This window comes from Brassica rapa, chromosome A04, assembly GCF_000309985.2.
Source record: "Brassica rapa cultivar Chiifu-401-42 chromosome A04, CAAS_Brap_v3.01, whole genome shotgun sequence".
Lineage (NCBI taxonomy): Eukaryota > Viridiplantae > Streptophyta > Magnoliopsida > Brassicales > Brassicaceae > Brassica > Brassica rapa.
The window spans coordinates 18,130,058-18,151,850 of record NC_024798.2 but is presented as its reverse complement, the minus strand read 5'-3'; the positions used below and the strand labels follow the sequence as shown (position 1 = coordinate 18,151,850).

Here is a 21,793-nt window from a genome sequence, read left to right as displayed (position 1 = left end):
TAATGGGCTTTTCTTCTAATATTATCATTTTTTTCCATTTCTTTTCTTGACGGAGAAGTTAGGGCATTAGGCGAAAGAGTGAAAGGGGGATCGTGAAGACAAAACAGGGTAAGGAAACTGATTGGGAAAAAGCTCGAGGCCAGAAAGCAAGATGTACAGGTAATCTCTCAGATGTTTCTCTAGCTTAGGGTTTGGTACTTTGTTTCGCTGTTGTTGATTTTGGTTCTCAAAGCCGTAGAGCTATTGACTCTGAATTAGTTATATGTAACCTAGAAACTGACTAGCTTAGGGTTTTGTTTCGTTGTTGTTGATTTTGGTTCTCACCTGACTTGTTTCTTCTTGTACAGAACGACACACAGATCTGTCCAGCATATGCAAGTTATCCAAGTTTTGGTACGACACTCGATGAGAAAGAAAAAAAAACACAAACTTTCGTTACTATTCTTACAATATTTGTTGTTGTGTTCTTGCAGAAAGAGGAGATCAAGTTGTTACAGATTTCAAACGAGTACGACTCCTACTTCTTTCCCCTATTTAATTTATTTTTTGCTTCTTGCTTTTGACGACCTTATTGAAACCATTATTATTGTTCCAGGAAATTGAATGGTGTCGGTCTCGAGAGTCTGAGCTACACCGAGCTGTCTTCGCTTTCAAGCATGCTAACGGAGGGCTTACGCATTGTGGACGAACAAACAGATAAGGTTGTTTTTTTTTTCTCCCCTTTCCAACCATCTTGGTTTGATTACTCTTGTTTTTAATAATAACCCTTCCCTTTGTTTTAGGCACACGAGGAATTAACACTACCGCAGGTAAAGATCTCATCTTGTGTTCAAAGTTTTAACCTTTTTTTTTTGTGTGTAATATATCGATTTTGACCCCCTCACCTCCATTTCATTTCAGGTTTTTGAGTGCGATGTTATGGGATGGGACTGGGTTAACCAAAACGATAAAGATTATTTGGCCTGCCAATCTCTTCTGGCAAAGAGAAGAACAGCTATGAGGAACAAGGCTAGAGAGCTCCGCCTCAGGTAAAATAGGCTTAGACCTATGATCGTTTTTTTTGTAGCTTTAAGAACATGAGATCATCTTCATCTTCTGTGGATACAGCCCTCCTCAAGAAAGCCAACCTTATCGTAGCAAAGACCCTGAAAGACTGGTGAGTATATGCCCCCATAGTCTCACCTCAATGTCCCTCTGTCTGTCGCCTCACATTAATTGCGTTTTGTCTCTTCTTGCAGATGTTAGACATCGACTCTTTGAAGATGGAGAAAGAGAGACTACGTCTTTTAAACCAGTATGTGAGACATTCTTTACAAAAAAGGTTTTTGCTGTTTCTGTCTGTCTGTCTTATTCATTGTTGGTTGGGGTTTGGTGCTCATTGCAGGAGAATGATTGGTAAAGAGCTCGACGGTATGGGTTACTTTGAACTGTTTGTGTTTAGAGTTGAGATACTGCATGGTATGTTGAAAGCCGAAGACATGAAGAAGATCAAACGTGCAATGCCGGTCAACAAGGTAAAAAATTACATTATTATTCTATCTCTCCTTCTTCACCTGACAATTTTTTTTTTCTTTTTCACCAAGGAACAAATCTCCCCTGTACAGATATGATGGCAAGAGAGATGGAATCGTTTCGTTTAATAAGGTACAGTATTAGAGATTTAAATGGCTAGTGAAGATAAGTTGATGATTGAAATGGTCTATATATATTTTTTCAACAAATGTAAAAGTTGGTGAATTAAATGACAGTTTTCCTTTTTTTTTTTTAATATTGTCTTTTTCCATTTTTTTTTTAATATTGTCTTTTTCCATTTTTTTTTCTTGACGGAGAAGTGAAGCAAAATAAAAATTATAAATAGGGTTTGAGAGATAGTTAGGGCATTAAGCTAAAAAGGTGAAAGGGATCAGTGAAGACAAAACAAAACTGATAGGGAAACGGAGCGAAGCCAGCGAGCAAGATGCCCAGGTAATGTCTCAGATGTTTCTCTAGCTTAAGGTTTGGTACTTTGGTTTCGTTGTATGTTGATTTGGTTCTCAGGGCCGTAGAGAGCTATTGACTCTGAATTAGCTTATCTGTTGCTGGGTTTAAAAACCTAGAATCTAACTAGCTTAGGGTTTGGTTTCGTTCGGTATTGATTTTGGGTTCTCACCTGACTTATTTGTTCTTCTACAGAACTACACGCAGCTCGGTACAACAAAGGCTCCAATGCATACAAGTTATCGAAGAATTGGTATGCACTCGATGAGAATAAAAAGAAAAACACTACTTTCGTATTTATTCTTACAAGAATCTTTCTTGTGTGTTCTTGCAGCAGGAGGAGCTCAAGTTGTTACAGATTCCCAACGAGTATGACTCTTAACTTTTTTTCCCTTTTCTTTCTTGAACTTACTAAAAAACCATCATTCTTATTCCAGGAAACTGAATGGTGAGGGGCTCAATGGTCTGAGCTACTCTGAGCTATTTTCAATTGAAAACATGCTAAACCAGGGTTTAGTCGTTGTGGAAGAACAAACCGACAAGGTTGTGTTTGTTATTATTATTTTTTCCCAATCATATAGGTTTGATTTTTAATAAGCCCTCCTTACCTTTTGTTTCAGGCCTATTATGACTTCGCAACCATGCAGGTATAGATCTCTGATCATTGGTTTTTTTTTTTTTCTGTTTGTTGTATATACCGATTTTGACATCATCATCTCGTTTCAGATTGTGGAGAGCGATGTTATGGGGATGGATTGGACTGACAAACTCGAGAAAGAGGATTTGGCCTATCAAGCGCGTCTGTCAAGAAGAAGAACAGCTGTGAGGAACAAGTCTAGAGAACTCCGCCTCAGGTAATTAAGTAGGCTTAGAGCTATTATCATTTTTTCTTTCTTAAAGATGAAATCATCACCGATCTTCTTGTGGATACAGCCCTCAAGACAGCCAACAGGAGCATGGTCATGACCATGAAGAACTGGTGAGTATCGATATTCATTGCCCATATTCTCTCACCTCTCATGTCTTGTCGCCTCTCATATATTGTCTGATGTTCTTGCAGATGTTAACCATCGAGTCTTTGAAGATCGAGAAGAAGAGATTGCTGCTTTTGAGCCAGTATGTAAACAAACATTCATTCCCCCTCCTCCTTTTAAATATATTATTTTCTGCTGCTTGTGTCTGTCTTTTTCACTGATTGGGTGTGTGTGTGTGCTCATTACAGACGAATGATTGGTAAAGAGCTTGACGGTATGAGTTACGCTGAGCTGTATGTGTTGGGCTTTGATATAACGCGTGCTCTTATGAACGTAATGCAAGAGATGGACAAGATAAAACATGCCGCCCGAGTCAGCAAGGTAGAAAAATATATATTTTATCCACTGTTGATTCTGAATTGTTAAAGTTATCTTTCTTCTTTTGCTGACATATTTTTCTTGTTCACCAAGGAATCAATCTCCCCGGGACAGATATGATCATCTCACCATGGCTCGTGACTTTAGGTAGCAACATCATGGAATCGTTTTTTTTTTAATATATAGTCTTGTGGACTATCTACTTGGATAATTTTATGGTGGTTCTAACTTTGTGTTAATAATCTATGTCTCTCTCATCTCTGGTGATTATGATTAAACTAAGACATGGTTTTGCTAGATTCTATCTAAAATCCATGTTAGGCTCCACTGCTCCAGTTTTCAGTTGAGTTGCACCTACGATTATATATGTGCAAAAAATCAATAGAAAAGCAAGTATATCCTTTTTCGTCTCATAAAAGAACACACCCAAACCATAAATATCAAAAATGGTACCAGTTCGCTTTGTCATCCATTGGTAGAACCACTTGGTATGGTTGTGGAATCTTTACTCCCATTTGTAGTTGGGAAAAGATATCAACCTACAAGCATTCAAATGAGTTTGCATCCTTGATGAAGAACATGAGAAACAGAGACCATACAGATAACCTTTGGATACGATTTAGTAATGTGGTTAGAGGTCGTTAAGACCAATGGTGGAAGTTTTTTTTATCACCAATTTTCTTGAAAGTCGACCCAACCTCTTGCTGCAACTGAACATCAGCAGAATTAGCAGCAATACCATAAATATTTTTTGTGCCAATAATGTGTCCTAAAGCATACAACACAGTGTGATCGATCGTATCAAGAATTTAACAGCTACGTAAGTTGTGCCAATATTGTGTTCTAAAAACTTTCATGGAAATTTTACCTTTGTAAGTTTAGTAAGGCATTTAACTACCAAATCAGAGAACTTCTGATTCCGGACACCATAAACAAAGACGGGCTTGACCAAAGTCATTTGAAACATTTTATTGGCCCCCTATTACGGGGGATCCTCATTTAAATTTTTATATATATATATATATTGTTATTAGGTGATTTTTCCGTGTTTATGCACATGAGTAAATATTTACAAAATAATGTAAATTATAATATGACAAGTATTTGTTTTTGGTTGTTTATAAGTTTTAAGTAATTTTGTAATTTGTATGTATGATAAATAAAAAATTGTACTAAATATCTTTGTATTCTCATCTTAATTAGATAAGTGATTTCAAGTATTATATTTTGTATTGTTAAGTATTCATTTTTGTATGCCGAGTTTCTCATCTATTTTCTTAAATTGAAGATGATTTTTTTTAGTTAGGCTAAATTTGGCTTATTAATATCCTTTTATATTTTAAATATATTTTATAAATTTTTGTATAGTTTGATATATTTTTCTGGAAAATAAACCTGACCTGTTCCGAACCCAAACTTGATGGAATATCCAAAATACCCAAATCTTCTATTATATATTATGTATATATGAGTATTTCAATATATTTTTGGTATTAGGGATATTTTTAAAAGTTTCAGATTTTGAGTTTTCGGATATAGTTTTGGGTTTTGGGTAAAATTTTAGATTTTTAAAATATAATTCAGGTATTCAGATAAAATTTCGGGTATTTTTTATGTCTTCCCGTCAGATTTTTAGGTAAAATTTTGGATATTTTCAGCCATTTAAAGTATCTTCATGCTTTTTTGTCTTTTGAATATTTTTTGGGCCGGACCCGAACCGAACCCAAACCTGGATCCGAACTGAATCTGACATGGATCCGAACCCGACCCTAACCCCGACCCTAACCGACAAATTTTAGTTACTTTATTAGATCAGACACTAATTGATCCGGACCCGAATCAACAATTCTAATTACTTTATTGAGTCTAACTAAGATCCAAAAGATCCGAACTTTTGACAAGACCAGATCTGAGCCCGACCCGAGACCCAGATGCTCAGCCCTAATAAACATCGTTACTTTTTATGTTTGGGCAATGGCATGGACCCGCACTTCGTGAAGAATATGGGCCGAGTACGTTGGCCCATTCTCCAATAATTATGAATATATTCGTTGGTCTTCTAGATTCTTCTGCGGTTAGTCTAAACTCCAAAGCCCTTCTTTTTCCTTTCTCCATTTTTGCCACAGTTCTTCTCTCTACTAGCAATGAACCCTGATGGATTTCCTACCGGCAACCTTTCCACCACAGGGTATAAACTAGACTCAACCTTTATGTTTGTGTAGCTTTTTTGGTTTTAGATCTGGGAAACATTTTTAGGGTTCTAACGCAAGTTTTTTCCTCATGTCGTGTCAGTAAGGAGTTCGTTGGTAGATCCACTGCCGACGACCAGGTTGAGTCTCTCAAGGAGGCTATGGCTAACATCAACCTGGCGGATTTGACTCAGGAAGAGTTGAGGGATCTTCACAAAAAACTGCTTAGTTTCCATGAGAAACTAGCTCAGAGGGCTGAGGTTTGTATCGCTTCTGGCTCTTTGCATGCTTCGGACTAACTCCTTCAATAATTTTTTTTTTGTTCGCTTGGCAGGTTCTTAAGGGAAAATGAAGGAAGAGCAAGCGATTATCAAGAGATTGAATCGTTTTTTATTTAAATAAGTCTTGTGACTAGTACTTAGATGACTTGTATGGTTGGTTCTGACTTTGTGTGTTAAGTATCTCTGTCTCTCTGGTGATATGATTAAACTAAAGACTTATGGTTTGCTAGATTCTATCTAAAATCAATGTTATGGTGCAATTTTCAATTGAGTTGCAACTACAATTATATGTGCTAAAAATCAAATGTCTATTAGAATAAACTGTAAACAAGCAAGTGAAATGTTTTTGACTCCTAAATGCATCACTAGGCTTAGTTTTTATTTGAATATGTTTATAGCCTCAACTTTCAGATTATCACTCATGATGAGTACAAATAAGGCCGACCAGAACACCTTAATGCTGGAAAGGCAATGAAAGGTTACGTTACATCAAAATCTTCAACATTCTATGCACCCATCTCTAACAGAACTCCTTACTCAAAATGATGCAAATGAAACTCAAAAATAAAACAATGAAGCGGACAAAATAGTTCGTATACTAGGCTTACGTCCCACTTAATTTTCTCATCAAGCATACTCTTTTGAGCTTCTGTAAGCTTCCCAACATATCGCTAGATATCATCACCTCCAATACCAAGCAAAACCAGGAGAAAAGAGTGTAAAAACAATTCTCTTGGGGGACATGTAAAACCAAGAGCAACATTCTTTGCAGAATCATGATTCTCTTCCAGAGTTTATGGAAGTACGGGAATATTTAAAATTGTGCACTAATCACTGTAAGACATAGCATATTTTGAAAAGAATACACTAACTTTTCAAAAACTCACCAAGAAATTTATAACCCGTAGCCATGGTGTTCAAAGCAGCTTTTCTGATCTGAGTTCACTATTTGTTTCTGCTGTCAAGCTTGCAATCATATTCAAGTATTTAAGTAGTCCACTTATCTGCTTACAGAGACAAATTAGAATTCAAACAGAAGAGAGATGTCAAATAGTTTGTCATTTAACAGGATTTGGTTTCACATAAGACAATTTTAAATATGCTTGGGAAGATTTTCAAATAAAATACAAAATGTGAGTTAAAACTTTTTTATTTGGTCATTTACAGGAAAACCACTTCTAATTTTTCCCGGTTACTACTGTTAACCGGTTTTATAAGTATGGGCTTTTAGGCCCATATTGATACTTAACGGACCCCTCAAACAAGAATAACACTATTTGGGTTTTCATATTAGCGAAAGAAATCGTCGGTCGACACGTGCGGGAAGTCACGGGTCAGCACGTGTGAACTCCACTTCGCCACTCTCATTGGGTCGTACGTAACCAGCCGATTCCTTCTCTCACTCTCTCTCTTCACTCTCTCTCTCTCATTAAAATTAAATTAAAAAAAAAAGTCAGATTATTTTTTTGTGAAGTAGTAAAGTGTTTGCTTTACAGCTCAACTTCGTCTTCTTCCTCCTCCTCGCGGATCCATTCTCAGGTTCGTGTTGATCTCCCAAAAGAGTGTGTGAATCGATCTCGATTTCGTTTTAAGATTGTTTCTACGGCTAGAGTTCTACTTGTGCTGTGACTGCGATGATAGTCAGATTTTAGCTGAGAGGGAGGGAGTTTAGGTTCATTTGATTAGAATTGCAATTTCGATTTCTAATTCTGGAAAATTGGGAGATGGATTTGATCCGATTTGGGAGTACCTGAGTGCTGTAGATGTAGATGAGACTTGAGAGAGAGCCATGCAATGATCTTTGAATTGATGTTGTGGGAAGCTTGATGTGTAATTGAGGATTCAGTAGTCTTGTTTTTGGCTGCATCTTGATTGATAATGGTCAATAGAAGAAGAATCTGGAATCTTGTTTTGATTGAGTCTTGTTACTGAAAGGTGTGGCTCTGCTTGTTATTGTTTCTTTTATCCTCAGGAGTCGAGTCTCTTTGTGTTTCTTCAAGAAAGAAAGAGCATCACTGAGTATATGATACGAGGGGAGGATTCTGAAGGTTCTTCTTTCAGATGATTGGCAATCACTATGCTTGAACGCTGCCATGGGCATCTGTGTGAGGAACCACTGCTGCTCAAGGCTTCTTTTCATCACTTTTCTTTCTGCACTCACGATTGTTAATGACGCGCTTAGTCCTGATGGTACATCCGATTTGTTTCTCTTCCGTAGTTTGTGTTTTGACAATAATTTATAATAAATCTTTTTCTTTTACTAGGTGAGGCGCTTGTGAGTTTTAGAAGTGGAGTTTCTAAATCTGATGGTGGCATCAGTCAGTGGAGACCAGAGGATCCAGATCCGTGTAACTGGAAGGGAGTGACTTGTGATTCTAAAACAAAAAGAGTTGTAGCCTTGTAAGTTTTGAAACTACTTTTTCGTTAGTATATGCTGCATCTTTTGCTGATCCCTAATGTTTCTTGTGCGCAGGAATCTTGATCATCAGACGTTAAGGGGACCTTTACCTCCTGAGCTTGGACAGCTGGATCAGTTGAGGCTTTTGTATGTGCCAACCTTATTTAAATTTTATTTCTGATTAGAGTATCCCCCATGCATAACGTTTTCTGTATTCCCTTGGTATCGCAGAATGCTTCATAACAACGCTTTATATGGCTCAATACCTGCAGCATTGGGAAATTGCACAGCATTGGAGGGAATGTAAGTGCTTTCCCATAACAATATTTATGCTAGTTACACTTCATTTCTGAGAGATTTTTTTTTTGTTTTCTTAAATTAATAGAATTTTCGTGACAATTGACTTTATTGTGTGTATAAGATTGTTGTCTTGTGAGTGGTGATGAACCTATTTATTTTTCAGTTAAATGTTTAGCTGGCTTACAGGAACCTGTTTGAAATTGTTTGCATGCAGATACTTGCAGAACAATTACTTGACTGGGACAATCCCGAGCGAAATGGGAAACTTGTCTGCGCTTAAAGATCTGTACGCAGTCTTTCTCCCTCTCCTTCTAGAATATAATGATGAGTGTTTATGCTAGGGCTTCACTCGGATCAAATGGGCATATGATTTGGATTTTTCTGAACTACTAAACTGATTTTTCTCTTTTTATAAAGGGACATCTCAAACAACAATCTCAATGGAGCTATCCCTGTTTCACTTGGGCAGTTGGAGAAGCTGACTACTTTGTGAGTGAGCTAGTCTTTAACTTGCGTATTTGCAGCCATGTGTATATCTTTCTAGTGTCATTGTTGTTAACTAGTTGATTCTTCTTTTGAAGCAATGTCTCAAACAATTTTCTGGAGGGGAAAATACCTTCTGATAGCTTACTCGCCCGATTTTCAAAGGACTCGTAAGTATACTTCATCTTTACCTCTTTCTCCAACCAGAGTTTTGGTAATAAAGATGGAGAAATCTCTCTTCTGTTGATCTGGCAAAACAGTTATATTTTCGTGACTGCACAACAGCACCATGTTGCTAGCTTTGAAAATAACGGAACCTTGAATTGAATGCATTACTCTCTGCAGCTTCATTGGAAATCTTAACTTGTGTGGAAAACAAATTGATGTGGTGTGCCTAGATGACAGGGGAAACTCTTCTACTGGGTCCACGGCAGGTAAAAATTAGTTGTGTTTTAAGCAATTTGCTTGTCAGGGTATATGAATTAAAGCTTAGATTTTACTAATCTGTAGAAATCTTTGTGACATGAATTCGCTTTGTGGTCTCCCATATATAGGCCAAGGAGGTAAAACCGTTAAGCTGCTTATAAGTGCATCAGCTACTGTTGGTGGCTTGCTCCTAGTGGCGCTCATGGGTTTCTGGGGTTGCTTTCTTTATAAAAAGCTTGGTAGAGTTGAAAGTAAAAGCCTTGCCATAGGTGTCAGTGGAGGTGAGCCATGCAGCTTCAAAAAATTTGGTACTCGGTTTTATATATTACTCTCAAAATGTGACACCATGAGAAACGGTTTTACTTTATCCAGGTGCGTCTATCGTGATGTTCCATGGAGATTTGCCATATGCTTCTAAAGACATAATCAAGAAACTGGAAGCTCTTAACGAAGAGCATATAATAGGCTGTGGAGGTTTCGGAACAGTTTACAAACTCGACATGGAGGATGGCAATGTTTTTGCGCTGAAGAAAATAGTTAAGTTAAACGAAGGGTTTGATAGGTTTTTCGAAAGGGAGCTGGAGATTCTCGGAAGTATCAAACACCGTTACCTTGTGAATCTACGTGGATACTGCAATTCACCCACATCAAAACTTCTCCTCTATGATTACCTTCCTGGTGGTAGCCTTGATGAAGCTCTTCATGGTAAAATCCTCAACCTTCATCTTCACCCAAGAAGTATGATTCTATTGAGTGAAAATCTTTTAAATGTGCAGAGAGAGGCGAGCAGCTGGATTGGGATTCACGAGTAAATATAATAATAGGAGCAGCGAAAGGGTTAGCATACTTGCATCATGATTGTTCTCCTAGGATTATACACCGTGACATAAAGTCAAGCAACATTTTACTCGATGGAAATCTTGAGGCTCGAGTATCAGACTTCGGACTTGCCAAGCTGTTAGAAGACGAAGAATCTCATATTACAACCATTGTTGCAGGCACATTCGGTTACTTGGCTCCAGGTACTTAATTGCACTAGTAATAACAATAATGATTTCTACTCTGTCATATGACCTAACCATGAGTGGTGGTTGCAGAGTATATGCAAAGTGGTAGAGCTACAGAGAAAACAGATGTATACAGTTTCGGAGTTTTGGTTCTGGAAGTCTTGAGCGGTAAACTCCCCACGGATACCTCCTTCATCGAGAAAGGCTATAACGTCGTTGGTTGGGTAAGACATAACTAGGTCCAGCTTTGGTACTAAACAATATTTTGACTAAGTGAAAGATTTAATTTGTTTTTCATATAATCTTGCAGCTAAACTTCTTAATCAGCGAGAACCGTGCACGGGAGATTGTTGATAGAAGCTGTCAAGGAGTAGAGACAGAGTCTCTTGATGCTCTTCTATCCATAGCAACAAAGTGTGTGTCTTCAAGTCCAGACGAGCGTCCCACAATGCATAGAGTCGTCCAGTTACTTGAGTCTGAAGTTATGACTCCTTGCCCTAGTGAGTTCTACGATTCCAGCTCCGATTGATAACATTCATAAGTCTCTTCTTCTTCTTCTCTATTCGATTTCCTGTTTCACATCAAAAGGTTCGGGCAATTCATCCTTTTTGTATTTTTTGGTACGTTTTCTGGAATTGGTTAAACTCTTTCATTTGATCTGAATATGAAACTAAAATGTATATGTCCATTGTAGAAACACTGTTATGTTTTCTTAAGAAGAATCTGAATAATAATTTCAATTATATTCTCCATGTTTGTAGTTTTTAGCTATTTCAAGTCCCAATGTAAAAGAGAGAGTATAGAAAATAGTGTGACATTTATTTAAACTTTGATTATGATTTTATAATCTCTATAACATTGGTCTCATATGGTATTAGTACAATCCATGCGTTGAAACGAGACCGTTCTGGTCTCCAAGTCATACCCAACTAGAAAATCCATCTGAGCAAAGTTCCCGTAGATAGCAACTTCAGTGGTCGGAATCATACTCATGCAGACCATGTCTTCACTCACTTTCACAAACGCATTGAGAGGACTCAGCTTCACGTCAGCTCCGGTGAAATGCATGGTTATCTCCGGCAAACCGATCTCTGCACTCCCCGACTTGAAACAATGCGACAAAAGCCCCTGTGGATCACTCACACGCTTAGCTCCAGTCACTGCTTCTTCCACCGCCGCGCCGAACCCGTCGTAGAAACCTGACTCGAGTAGCGTCAGCGTCGTTCCAGAGTCTATTATGATGTTCCCCTTCATCGAAACGTCGTCGTTGTTAGGGTAATACGAGCTTCCGGTGTACGGAATCTTTGTTTTGCCGACGGAGATAGCTTCCAGCGTCAAGTAATAGTAAGTCTTCGGCTCTTTTTCGACCAAAGGAGTTGATATCACGTGGGAAGCCTCGTTAAGACCGGAAGGTATCGAGTTGGTTCCTAGGTTTATCACGCTTGTGCCGTTTACGGTAGATGACTTGTGTGACAAGCAATAAGAGAATTTATTAGAAATCGACGAACCTAGCTGGGAGATTAGTGATAACTGACCGCCACCGAGACCGATGATACCAGAACCAGTCTCGTCGAAGGTACCGCCGTTGTCGTAGCCGCAACCGAACACAGTTCCGGGGAAAGAGACAGGAGAGCCTGAAGCAGAGTTAATAGATACAGTTTCTGTCGCAACGTCTCCTTTAGTGCAGGACTGGTCTCCGTACGAGTAACGGTACTTACATACGTTCTTAGCTTCGTCGCATCCACGTTCGTTGGTAGATAAAGCGTTACAGTTACGTGACTCGCAAGGAACGCTCTTGTAAGTAGAGGATTGAGTTTTGTCGAAGAGTGGACCGTTCTCTTTGTAACACTGTTGACACGGTTTGCATTGGACCCACGTTAAGTCACTTCCTGTGTCGGCTATCGCGAGGACGTTCATTGGTGGAGTGCCGATGGTGATGCTCATGAAGAACTCGCCTCCTGCTCCTATTAGACCGGACTGGAGATCGGTTTGGGAGTGGTGGCTGAAGCGGCGGGAACGAGAGATGGAGCGGAGGAAAGCTGCGTTGAGGCGGTCGGTGGGGGTGGTTTGAGGGTTGTAGAGTGGGGAATGGGGAGAGTCACGGTGAATCAGCTCGACGGTGAAGTTTCTTGGGTTTGTTGATGAAGAGAGAGTCATCAAGAAGAAGAAGGAAGTGAAGAGGAGAGTTAGGGTTGTCATTTCTTGAGTTTGGAGAGATTGTGATGGATAGAGTGTGGTGGAGGAGGAGTATATATATACAAAGAGATTGAGAAAACGAAGAGATGGAAACGTAAGGAGTTAATAGCTACGTGAGCAGGAGGTGAAAGTCTGAAAGGCGATGTGATTAGCTTTTAATTTTTTTCATTATGGCTGATCATTTAAGTTGAGATTAGTGGGGGGGGGGGGGGGGGGGGGGGGGGGGGGTAAGGGAATTACTATCTTGATTTTATGAAAACGTCTTTAAACTGGGACTTGGGAGATTTAGATATTTATCATCTTTGAGTATGTTTGTGTGATTATATGTTATGCCTTACCTTATAGCAGAAGCTATAATCATTTAGTTATTTACTTAAAGACCAATATAGTTTTGGGGTCAATGACTTGCTCACAGTTTAAAGATTTTTAGTTTAATAGTTTTTTCCGTACACTTTATTTATAGGTTAATCATTTGGTGTTGTAGACATGTAACACAAAGGAAATACTGTTAATGAAGAATCTCATATATATTATGTAATCATGATGACAAGATTAAACTATGAATTGGATGATTACACTTTGAACAATATTGCATGCTTCAAAATTATACATGATTCCAAAATGGTGTTTATGTTAATACATGAACAAGATAGAAGGATCGAGAACTTTAGGAGATGGAAGTCATATATCATCTTTTGCTCTCCCTTGCAAATCTTGTTCTTTCCCTCTGCCCTACGACCTACTTCTGACTACCAAGACTCTTTATTTACCATAGAGTCCAGTGTTTCTTGTGCATTCATCAGATTAGGAGAAAGAACAAAGAAGTTAAACACTTGATCAAAGAGAAGGGATAACATTCAATAGTCATAGTCATGGAGTCCAGTTTCCTGTGAGCTGGGAGATTCATATAAATGTCACAAGCTTTCAGAGTCAATATCTGATCAAACAAGAAATCCAGTTCAGGTTCTTTTATTGAAATGCGGAGTGTATATGTTTTTCAAAACAACTTAGCTTATGTACCTCAAGTGACCTCCCATTTTTGCCATCTAGCTTAGATGATCATGCAATTAGTTGGAGAAAGTAACCAATCCATTTCTCTTCTCCATGACTCCATCTCTGCTTGTTGTCTTCAAACAAAGGTTCCAGCTTGTAGAGCTCGCCGAATCTTGAGGCTGCAAATCCAAGTAATTCAGTAGTTAACAAACAAGTAGTGATACCATATTTCATCAAATATCCACTTTTACAAACATTTTAACATACTGGCAAGATGTGTTATAGCGTTTGATATAGCCAAAGCGGTTTGCACACCCTTGCATTCTCCCGTCACATTTTCACCGAGTTATATAGCTTTGAAAACTTCTCCTTCATGGCTTCAACGTCAGAATAGCAGGTTGCAAGACCAGGGGATATTTTGTTGTTAAAACTGAAAATAATACCGTTTTAGCTTTTTTAAAGTAACATAGTAAAATACTTTAGTAAATCAAATTTAGTGTATAAAATAATAGACCTCTAATAGTATATTTTGTTAACGAAATATAGCGTTTTAGCTAACAGAAATCATCTTTTAAAATTTAGGAGAATTACTTATAGTAACATGTGTATTTAAATTTAAATAAATATCGTCACGTCTTTGTATAGTCTAGTTTCAGAGTGTGAAATTTACCTTAATTCTAGGGTTCATCGGCCAATTTTAGAAATGTTTGGCATGTTCCTACAAAGGATATCGTGATGGGTTTACCCATCTTCCATTTGCACCCTTGACACTATATGTAGTATAGTCACGCTACTTGGTTCGAGCCTCAATAGTGGTTAAAAATTCGAGAACATGATGTTTCGTCTACTTAGCTGCCCGGTCCCTGGTCAGGATTCATGCTAAGTAACATAGTCTTTCTTATTGCCTTTATGAGTTCTTGGGTACTCCTAAAACAGCAGAACTCTCTCGCTTTATATACAACAAACGCTTTTATCTTGTCATTTTATGGAAACATCTTTGGATCTCTCACTTTTACCAAAGAACAACTCATAAATACTAGGGAACGCCGTGAATCTTTTCTTTTCAAACCAGTAGTAGCTTCATCCTATTTTTTTTTCTTCTATTACTATTTGAAAAAAAATATAACAATTTCACGATCGAAAACGCTGATGTAAACGTTGGAAAGTTTCTGAAAAATGTCACACTGATGTTCCAAAGATACACCATGTTTTCTTTTTATTAATTTGCAAGATAAATTTATCTAATGAACGGACCCATGGAACTTGATTCCCTTAGTACTGAAACATGTGAATATGAGTGCTTATACTAAAGTATTAAGGGGCAATTGGGCAGATGAAATCTTTGAACAGATTCAACCCTAGCTTTCGAGGAACAAAGGGTACAAATATGAATTTTTAACTTTTCTTGAAATGAAGTTATGGTTTGTGTACAAAAGGAAAAATAATAATTACTCTGATTTTATAGGGTTCGAAATACAGAAAAGTAGTCTTTTCTTTTTTTGATAAAGGGCCTAAGAAAAGTAGTTTTTCTTGAATATAAAACGTACGTGAAATCGAATATATATGATCGAAATGTATTGAGACATAGTTATTAGCTTAATTTGATGTGAGGGTTCCTCTGAGTAGACCATTTGACGTAAGGGTTTCCTTAACCGAAAAAGAATTAATCTTGTGATGGTGACTGCTTCCAGTTCCTTTTTATTCTGACTGGCTGGAATTCAAAGTTCGCATGATGTTTTTATTTAAGTATTATATATAATGAATCTGCCTTTAATTTTTCTCTTTTAGCATTTTTCATTTTACTAGAGATTTTTCTGGGCTACGCCCGGGTTATTACCATAAATGTTATACTTCAGTTATGTCTATATTATTTTATTTTATTTGCATTTGAATATGTGTAATCTACATATACATATACAGTGGTTCTTTAATAAATAGAAATTATAAAATGAAGTTTAAATTATTAGAATACAACAGTTAAATAATAATATAAAACATATACTATACTATTTGAAATATTAGTACATCAAAACTAAAATTATAGGCTTAAACTTGAATCAATTGATAGTTTAAATTTCATATATTTTTTCTTCTATATATCTGTTTGCTGCTATATGATTTATGACTACCATTTTTTTTTGTCAATGGAACCATTCATTCTAATTCGTAAAAAATATTACACTTCGAATACTTTTTCAACTTCAACAACGCTAAATTTTCAAATATTTTTTTTCAAATTGCCTTCAGAAAAAAAATTCAAAGTTTTAATTTCACTAAAGACTCTAGCATCTGAAGAGTGCATTGCTCTAATTAGAATTTCAGTAAAAAAATTGTATGCCATGACCTCTTCAAACCTTTTGTGGACCTTTTCAAACGTTACATTTTTTTTCTGGTAAAGGAGCATTATATTACATCATCCTTGTGTATATCCATAATTATTCAACATTTTTATGCTGTAACTGCCGAATAATTTAGAATCCTCTAATTGTTTTTAAAAAGTTCTCAGAAATTATCTAAATAATTCGAGACAAAGATGTGGATATGTTGTATCCTCAAGTTGCTGCAGTTTCTATTGATTCCACATAAATATATAATTATATATTAAACCTTGTTTTGGTTTGATTTCATTGGATCATTTGTTTCGGTGGTTTACATCATGAACCTGAATGTTTCACTTATTTTATATTGCATAATGTTATAATTTTGTCGAAATTCATAGTTCAAATAGTGTTTTCAAAACTTAGACCTAACACTCTAACTACAATGTGGAATGAATCAGGAATTGTGTTTTATTTTCACTTGCATATTATGAGTCAAACTCTATCATCTCCTTTGATGTTCTGGAACTGATTTGTTAATCCAAAGTGAGTTGCGTCACGTAACTAATTTAAAACTAAACGAAGTTAATGGCTCACCTCCTCTATGAGTTGCTCACGTTCGAGTATTACATAACAACCACACTGCTCAATATCTCCCATGTTTCTTTGCAATACTTTTCATCAAGATGCCTAAGGCCTTTAGCTACCCTTCCCGCATTAAATAACACAGATTTTCTTCTATCTCCCTTGACTTCTATCAGATCAACCTCGAGTATTGTCTTGATTGCTACCTTCACATCTCTTTTGTTCCCGATATGCCTCCCTTGGAAGAACTTGTTAGTTTTGTGTAACACGCAGCTCGATTGTCGTATGCCTCTATGAAATCCAAAAAAAAAAAAACATTAATTTAAAAGTTGAAATACGCCTTTGTATGCAGCACAACACTAAAGAACATAAGATGATTATAAATGGCCTTACTCTCAAGTCTTTTGGGTTCATTTTGATCGCTTCATGGTAATGTCTCACAGCATCATGATACTTCTTCTCCTTGAAGAGCTCAATACATGTATTAGAAACACAACAGGATGTTAGTTCAATTCTCTTTACCAATATATAATTGCAAAAAGAAATTACCAATTTTAACGTTCCGCATCGCTAATACTGAGATCAGAATACTCTTTCTGCTCTAACTCTTTCTTAAATCTCACAGTCTCATTCAGCCTCTTCAACGTAAGAGACTTCTGGTAAGTCACAATCACAGATCAGACAGTACCTGTTCCAAGAGAAGTGTTAGATTTTGAAAAAAAATCATTAACAGCAATATGGATTGCTCTAGTCCATCTGAACCAAACATTGATTTCTGAACTGAGAAAAAAAATATAGAGAAGTCAAATTCGTTTCTTTACCTTCTCAACACAGGATCTGTGAGAATGTTTTGGATTGCCGGGTCTCGCATTCTGCTTGTCTGCAAGAAGAAAAATAAATAAGACAAATTCACTGATTGACTCTAAACCTAAAAAGGAATACATAACAATAAGTTAGAATATAACCAGTAGTTATTTAAACTCCTTGGGAGTAAGGTCACCACAGTGTGCTTGTTGATCTATTGTACACATCTGCATAATTATTTTACAGAACGTAACACAGGCTACTAAGATAACAGAGTGAATAATTTCTACATGCCTTTACACATATAACATACCTTCTAACACCATCGAGAGAAGCTCAATATTAGGATCATGTTTGCGACCCTATTGGTATGTGTCCATCGAATTTTCATACTCCTTGATGAAGAATTGGACAGCAATTTTTCTGCTGTACTCCTTTGAGAATGTTGGATCGATCTTGATGCACTTCTCCGCATCCTGAAATCGTATAAGTATTTTCTTCTCCTGAAAAAAAAATTTTCTTAAAGCAAAGTACTCAACTGTACTGAAACCCACAAACCAATATAGTGTTTTTTTAGATTCTAACTAACAAAGGTGGGTACCTGCACATAAGGATGCATGACCTTCTCCATGAGATTGCTACCATCTGAAGCGACCTCCATCTTGATCCATGCAAGTCCTCCTTATAACCTAAATGAATGAAATGTAGTGTCACATCAGATCAGATTTTCCTGTAGTTATTCTATAACCTAAGGGTGAGAAAAACTTAGAATGAGATTCATCCATCACTCTATTTATTTATATGTAAATCAAGAACTAATGAATCGAAAGAAAAAGCGAAGGCCTTTGAGCGGCGCAAGTGGATCTAACGCGCGACGAAATTTTTTCTCTAACTTTCAAGCTTCGTGTTCTCCGTGTGTGGAGGCGCTGCGTCTTCCGGCAGCCTCGTCGGAGCTCGTCTCATCTCCCCACCCGGTACCTGATCATCAAGACGGAGGAGGAAGCGTCCGTCGTCGTCAAGGTGGTACCTTTCTCTCTCGTTGCGGTTCGGTAGATTCCCAGGTGAGCGCCATCGCTCTGGTGGTTCGTCAGTGAAGTTGTCAGCTTCCAGTCAGCTATCGGGGTTTGGTGTTCGTATCGATGGGTGGAGCTAGCGAAGTTCGATGTCTGAGGTTCTGTTATACGGGATGGCGGTTCTCTTGACGGTTTCTCTCTGGCTCGGCCTTCGGTTTCGCTTCCGTGAGTCTGAGAAGGTACGTGGTGTCTCGGACCTAGGAGGAAGAGTGAATTTCAGGCGGATTACGGCGTTAGGGTTACGGAGCCGGACCTTAATCCTTTGGTTTCGGCGTTTTGGGGCCAGGGGGCGACTCTGCGGGTGGTGGTCTGAAGGTTAGACGATGGAACGACTGTGGGTCTTGGACACACCGGCGCCGTGAAGTCTCATTGACCGGATTTCTTGCCATCAGTGTCCACCGGAGTCTAGATCTTACTCTATTCAGCTTTCTTTCCCTCGAACTGTAGTCTCTTTCGTTTCAGTATTTGCTTGTGGGCTGATTTATTAAAAAAAAAAGCTAAGGGTCATAACGTTGATCAATTAATTTGCAGAGAAGGAAACCAAGAGTTTCAACACGTTGGGAAGGAGAGAGTTTCAACACGTTGAGAAGGAGATGAAGAGAACAATGGTGAAGGAATAAATTGACGTGGCATTATAATACTCCTTTATTGGTTGATTTAATTTTCTGACGTGGATAGGCTCAATGGAGCTCATATATCCCTTTTAATATAGTATAGATATTATAAAAACCAATCATTTTCAAAGCTCGAACTGAACTCTAGCCTATGTAGAACTCTATGCATCTTTGACAAAACCATGTGATTCTTGGAAATTACCTATTCGAATAATTATGGTAAAAATAATATTTTTATACCATGCATCAATTTCATAAGTTTCTACAGTGAATACACAAATATCTGTATCCATACGTGTTGATTTGTTGTGGCAATATAATGAAAAATGAATAGGAGTGGAACTTCAGACGTCATGCAAACAACCATGTCCAACAAATCTATCCATGCTAAGCCTACAATTGTTTTTTCTTTTTCATGTCTGAGAAGTTTATTCAGACTCAGCCTAACTAAAAGCTCACCTCGATAATGATTGTTCAAAGCTATTTTTACATGCATGTATGTATTTAATTTAAAGTCAATATGGAATAACATTAATGAACTTTACTTAAACGTACTATGTTTATATCAATTTTTTTAAAATTCCTTACATATAGCAAAAAAAAAAGAAATTGTCAACATCATTGAATACCTAGGTACGTAGAATACTCTAAATTGATGTTTTTATTTGAACCTAGCACTTCCACATGTAAGCCATAAGGCAAAGGCTATAACAAAAACAGTTTAATCAGAGTAGGTTTAACGGATCGAGTAATAAATCATTTACATGATTAAACAAATATGCATACCGCATGAACCTGGTTAATATTAAATCTATATAGTCTAATCAAGAACATTGCTGCTAAAACCAAAAGAGAAAAAGGAAAAAAAGAACAATGACTACGTTTCTGTTGATGAATGGCTAAGAAAATATTCTATCATGGAGCATAGAAAGAAAAAAGAAAAAAAAATCATGGAGCATAGAACTTTCCATTTTTGGAAATATTCGAGGGCGAATACTCTTTTTTATTTCAAGCCAAAAACTAAAACATGCAAACTGCAAAGTATAACATGTTGAGCCGAGTCATATGGTTTTGTGGGTCCTCTAACCTTTGGATCCTTCTTAAATTGCACACTTCTCTCTTGTTTTTGTGAGAAGAAAGCAACCACTTAAGCATACGCTCTAAACGGTTCTAAGATTTTATAACCAAAACACAAAGTTCTCAGTGATGGTGAATCGTGGCTGTTCAACCACGATTTTGTCTGGTTCTCTTATAATTCTTCTGGTGGTACAACTACACTTTGAGACTACAACGGCAGCTCGACATGCCCCTGTTGTTTCCTGGTCACCACCTGAGCCGCCTAAAGATGATTTTGTGTGGTACCACAAGATCAACCGCTTCAAGAACATAGAACAAGATGCGTTCAGACCAACTCACCAAGGTCCTAGTCAAGGTATCGGACATAAGAGCCCTCCTGGTGCTTCTTAAAATACCCATTTGGTTTTGGAGAAACTTACCACTTTGTCGCTCAGAGTTCGCGTTTGTTTTTGATATTTTGTGTGCTGTTGTTACGTAAAAGGATAGAAGAAGTTGCATACCACTTTCTTGTGGAGAGGACATGAACGTGAATCAAACAAGAAAATGATTTCAGAATTTCTTTTTGCAAAGTGATATATACTTCATCCTTTAGGAAAGGCTGTGAAGGCATCTATTGCTTATGGTGCTTATTATTTTGGTGTTTGTTGTTCTACGTTGAGACTTGAGATGTCCATTCTTTTTAGTAGATATATGTAGTTTTCCTCGGTTTACAATAAAGTTAATAATTGATGGCATTTTTTAGCTATCAAACAGCTAAATATTTGTTTTAACTCTATTTTATAGGAATTTTAATTTGATCGCTACAAAATACGATAATGAAAATAGGAATTTTGCATCCTATATATGTACGTAGTAATATAAGGTTTGCTGGCTGGATTCGATAATTTATACGCATCCTTATGATATTCGATTAAATTTCAACTACTCATTTGTATTTGTCCCAAGTTATTGATGTTACCTTCAAATATGCTTCAAGAAGAAATCCGATATCTTTAGATTTTTAAAAACTTGCAACAACCGTTCCATTTGAGTAAAAAACATTATCATATTTGAAGCAGGTTAATCGTAGTTTTTATGTCAGCATAGCCTAGTTAGTTTCTCAATTTAAGTTCAGTGGGAATTATTAGTGTTATTCGATCGGATTTTAGGATAATAGAAGTTGTCTTTAAAAAGTGCTTAGCAGAACATGTTTTATTAGAAAAGGTAATATTCTCGACAAAATTGAGCTGTATACATATAGTACTTGTGTAAATGTTTGGTAGCTATTTGTATAAACATTAATGGGATATTAGTGTTATACACCAGTGGATCAAACATAAATAAATAGATTCACTCTTTCACATTTTCAAAAGGTAGTTTCGCCAAATACATAACAATTACAACAAAACGTCTGAAATAATAACATGCAAACTGGTAATTTAATTCATTTCGCACGTTTTGTTTTTTTATAGCTAGATTATAGAAAACCTTATTTGTTTAAATAGTGCTGTTCAGATGTTTTACAATTCTACTTTAAACTTTTCAATTTAATTACAAGTTTTTCTGGCTGCAGTGATTCTGTCTTATATTTTAAGTTATTTTGCAATTCAATTATTTTGTCACTTCGTGTTTAAAATGTCAACTTGTTAGTATACCATTTGGACCTGGTACCTACTGTTCAATGCATGTAACTGAAAAATAATAAGTGTTGGAGAAAAGAAGAAGAAGATATTTTAGATTA

General features: G+C 36.9%; 4 protein-coding genes and 1 long non-coding RNA gene across 10 annotated transcripts; 3 read left to right on the top strand and 2 right to left on the bottom strand.

Annotated features, from left to right (window-relative positions):
- The first annotated feature begins 1,628 nt into the window (after positions 1-1,628).
- LOC103865975 lies at positions 1,629-6,083 on the top strand. Of its 4 annotated transcripts, none has more exons than XM_033290426.1 (11): positions 1,629-1,965; positions 2,173-2,230; positions 2,312-2,346; positions 2,415-2,520; positions 2,598-2,624; positions 2,704-2,831; positions 2,911-2,956; positions 3,038-3,093; positions 3,200-5,517; positions 5,622-5,778; positions 5,853-6,083. In XM_033290426.1, the coding sequence occupies exons 1-9, from the start codon at positions 1,958-1,960 to the stop codon at positions 3,375-3,377; spliced, it is 642 nt and encodes a 213-aa protein (XP_033146317.1). In that variant the 5' UTR covers positions 1,629-1,957; the 3' UTR covers positions 3,378-5,517; positions 5,622-5,778; positions 5,853-6,083. The 4 variants fall into 4 exon arrangements, with proteins under 4 accessions (XP_033146317.1, XP_033146316.1, XP_033146315.1 ...); XM_033290425.1 differs by having other exon boundaries at positions 2,911-3,093; positions 3,200-3,332; positions 3,423-5,517; XM_033290424.1 differs by having other exon boundaries at positions 2,315-2,346; positions 2,911-3,093.
- Positions 6,084-7,166: 1,083 nt separating this feature from the next.
- LOC103865464 (LRR receptor-like serine/threonine-protein kinase FEI 2) lies at positions 7,167-11,165 on the top strand. Its single transcript, XM_009143254.3, has 14 exons — positions 7,167-7,338; positions 7,772-7,989; positions 8,064-8,199; positions 8,273-8,344; positions 8,429-8,500; positions 8,712-8,783; positions 8,915-8,986; positions 9,079-9,150; positions 9,326-9,414; positions 9,535-9,687; positions 9,779-10,111; positions 10,183-10,428; positions 10,504-10,637; positions 10,724-11,165. The coding sequence occupies exons 2-14, from the start codon at positions 7,893-7,895 to the stop codon at positions 10,940-10,942; spliced, it is 1,767 nt and encodes a 588-aa protein (XP_009141502.1). The 5' UTR covers positions 7,167-7,338; positions 7,772-7,892; the 3' UTR covers positions 10,943-11,165.
- Positions 10,909-13,600, bottom strand: LOC103865974 (probable aspartic protease At2g35615). The gene has a single exon (XM_009143847.3). It carries the CDS (start codon positions 12,610-12,612, stop codon positions 11,278-11,280), a length of 1,335 nt encoding a protein of 444 aa, XP_009142095.2. The 5' UTR covers positions 12,613-13,600; the 3' UTR covers positions 10,909-11,277.
- A 2,048-nt stretch (positions 13,601-15,648) lies between these two features.
- Positions 15,649-18,621, bottom strand: LOC103852431. 3 transcript variants are annotated; one of them, XR_629928.3, is made up of 5 exons: positions 17,623-18,621; positions 17,471-17,536; positions 17,327-17,385; positions 16,899-17,193; positions 15,649-16,796 (listed from the first exon to the last, which is right to left on the bottom strand). It is a non-coding gene; the product is annotated as an uncharacterized LOC103852431 (long non-coding RNA). The 3 variants fall into 3 exon arrangements; XR_004457594.1 differs by having other exon boundaries at positions 16,899-17,852; positions 17,911-18,621; XR_004457593.1 differs by having other exon boundaries at positions 16,899-18,621.
- A 514-nt stretch (positions 18,622-19,135) lies between these two features.
- LOC103865463 (precursor of CEP4) lies at positions 19,136-21,023 on the top strand. The gene has a single exon (XM_018658505.2). The coding sequence runs from the start codon at positions 20,203-20,205 to the stop codon at positions 20,461-20,463; it is 261 nt and encodes an 86-aa protein (XP_018514021.1). The 5' UTR covers positions 19,136-20,202; the 3' UTR covers positions 20,464-21,023.
- Positions 21,024-21,793: the final 770 nt, after the last annotated feature.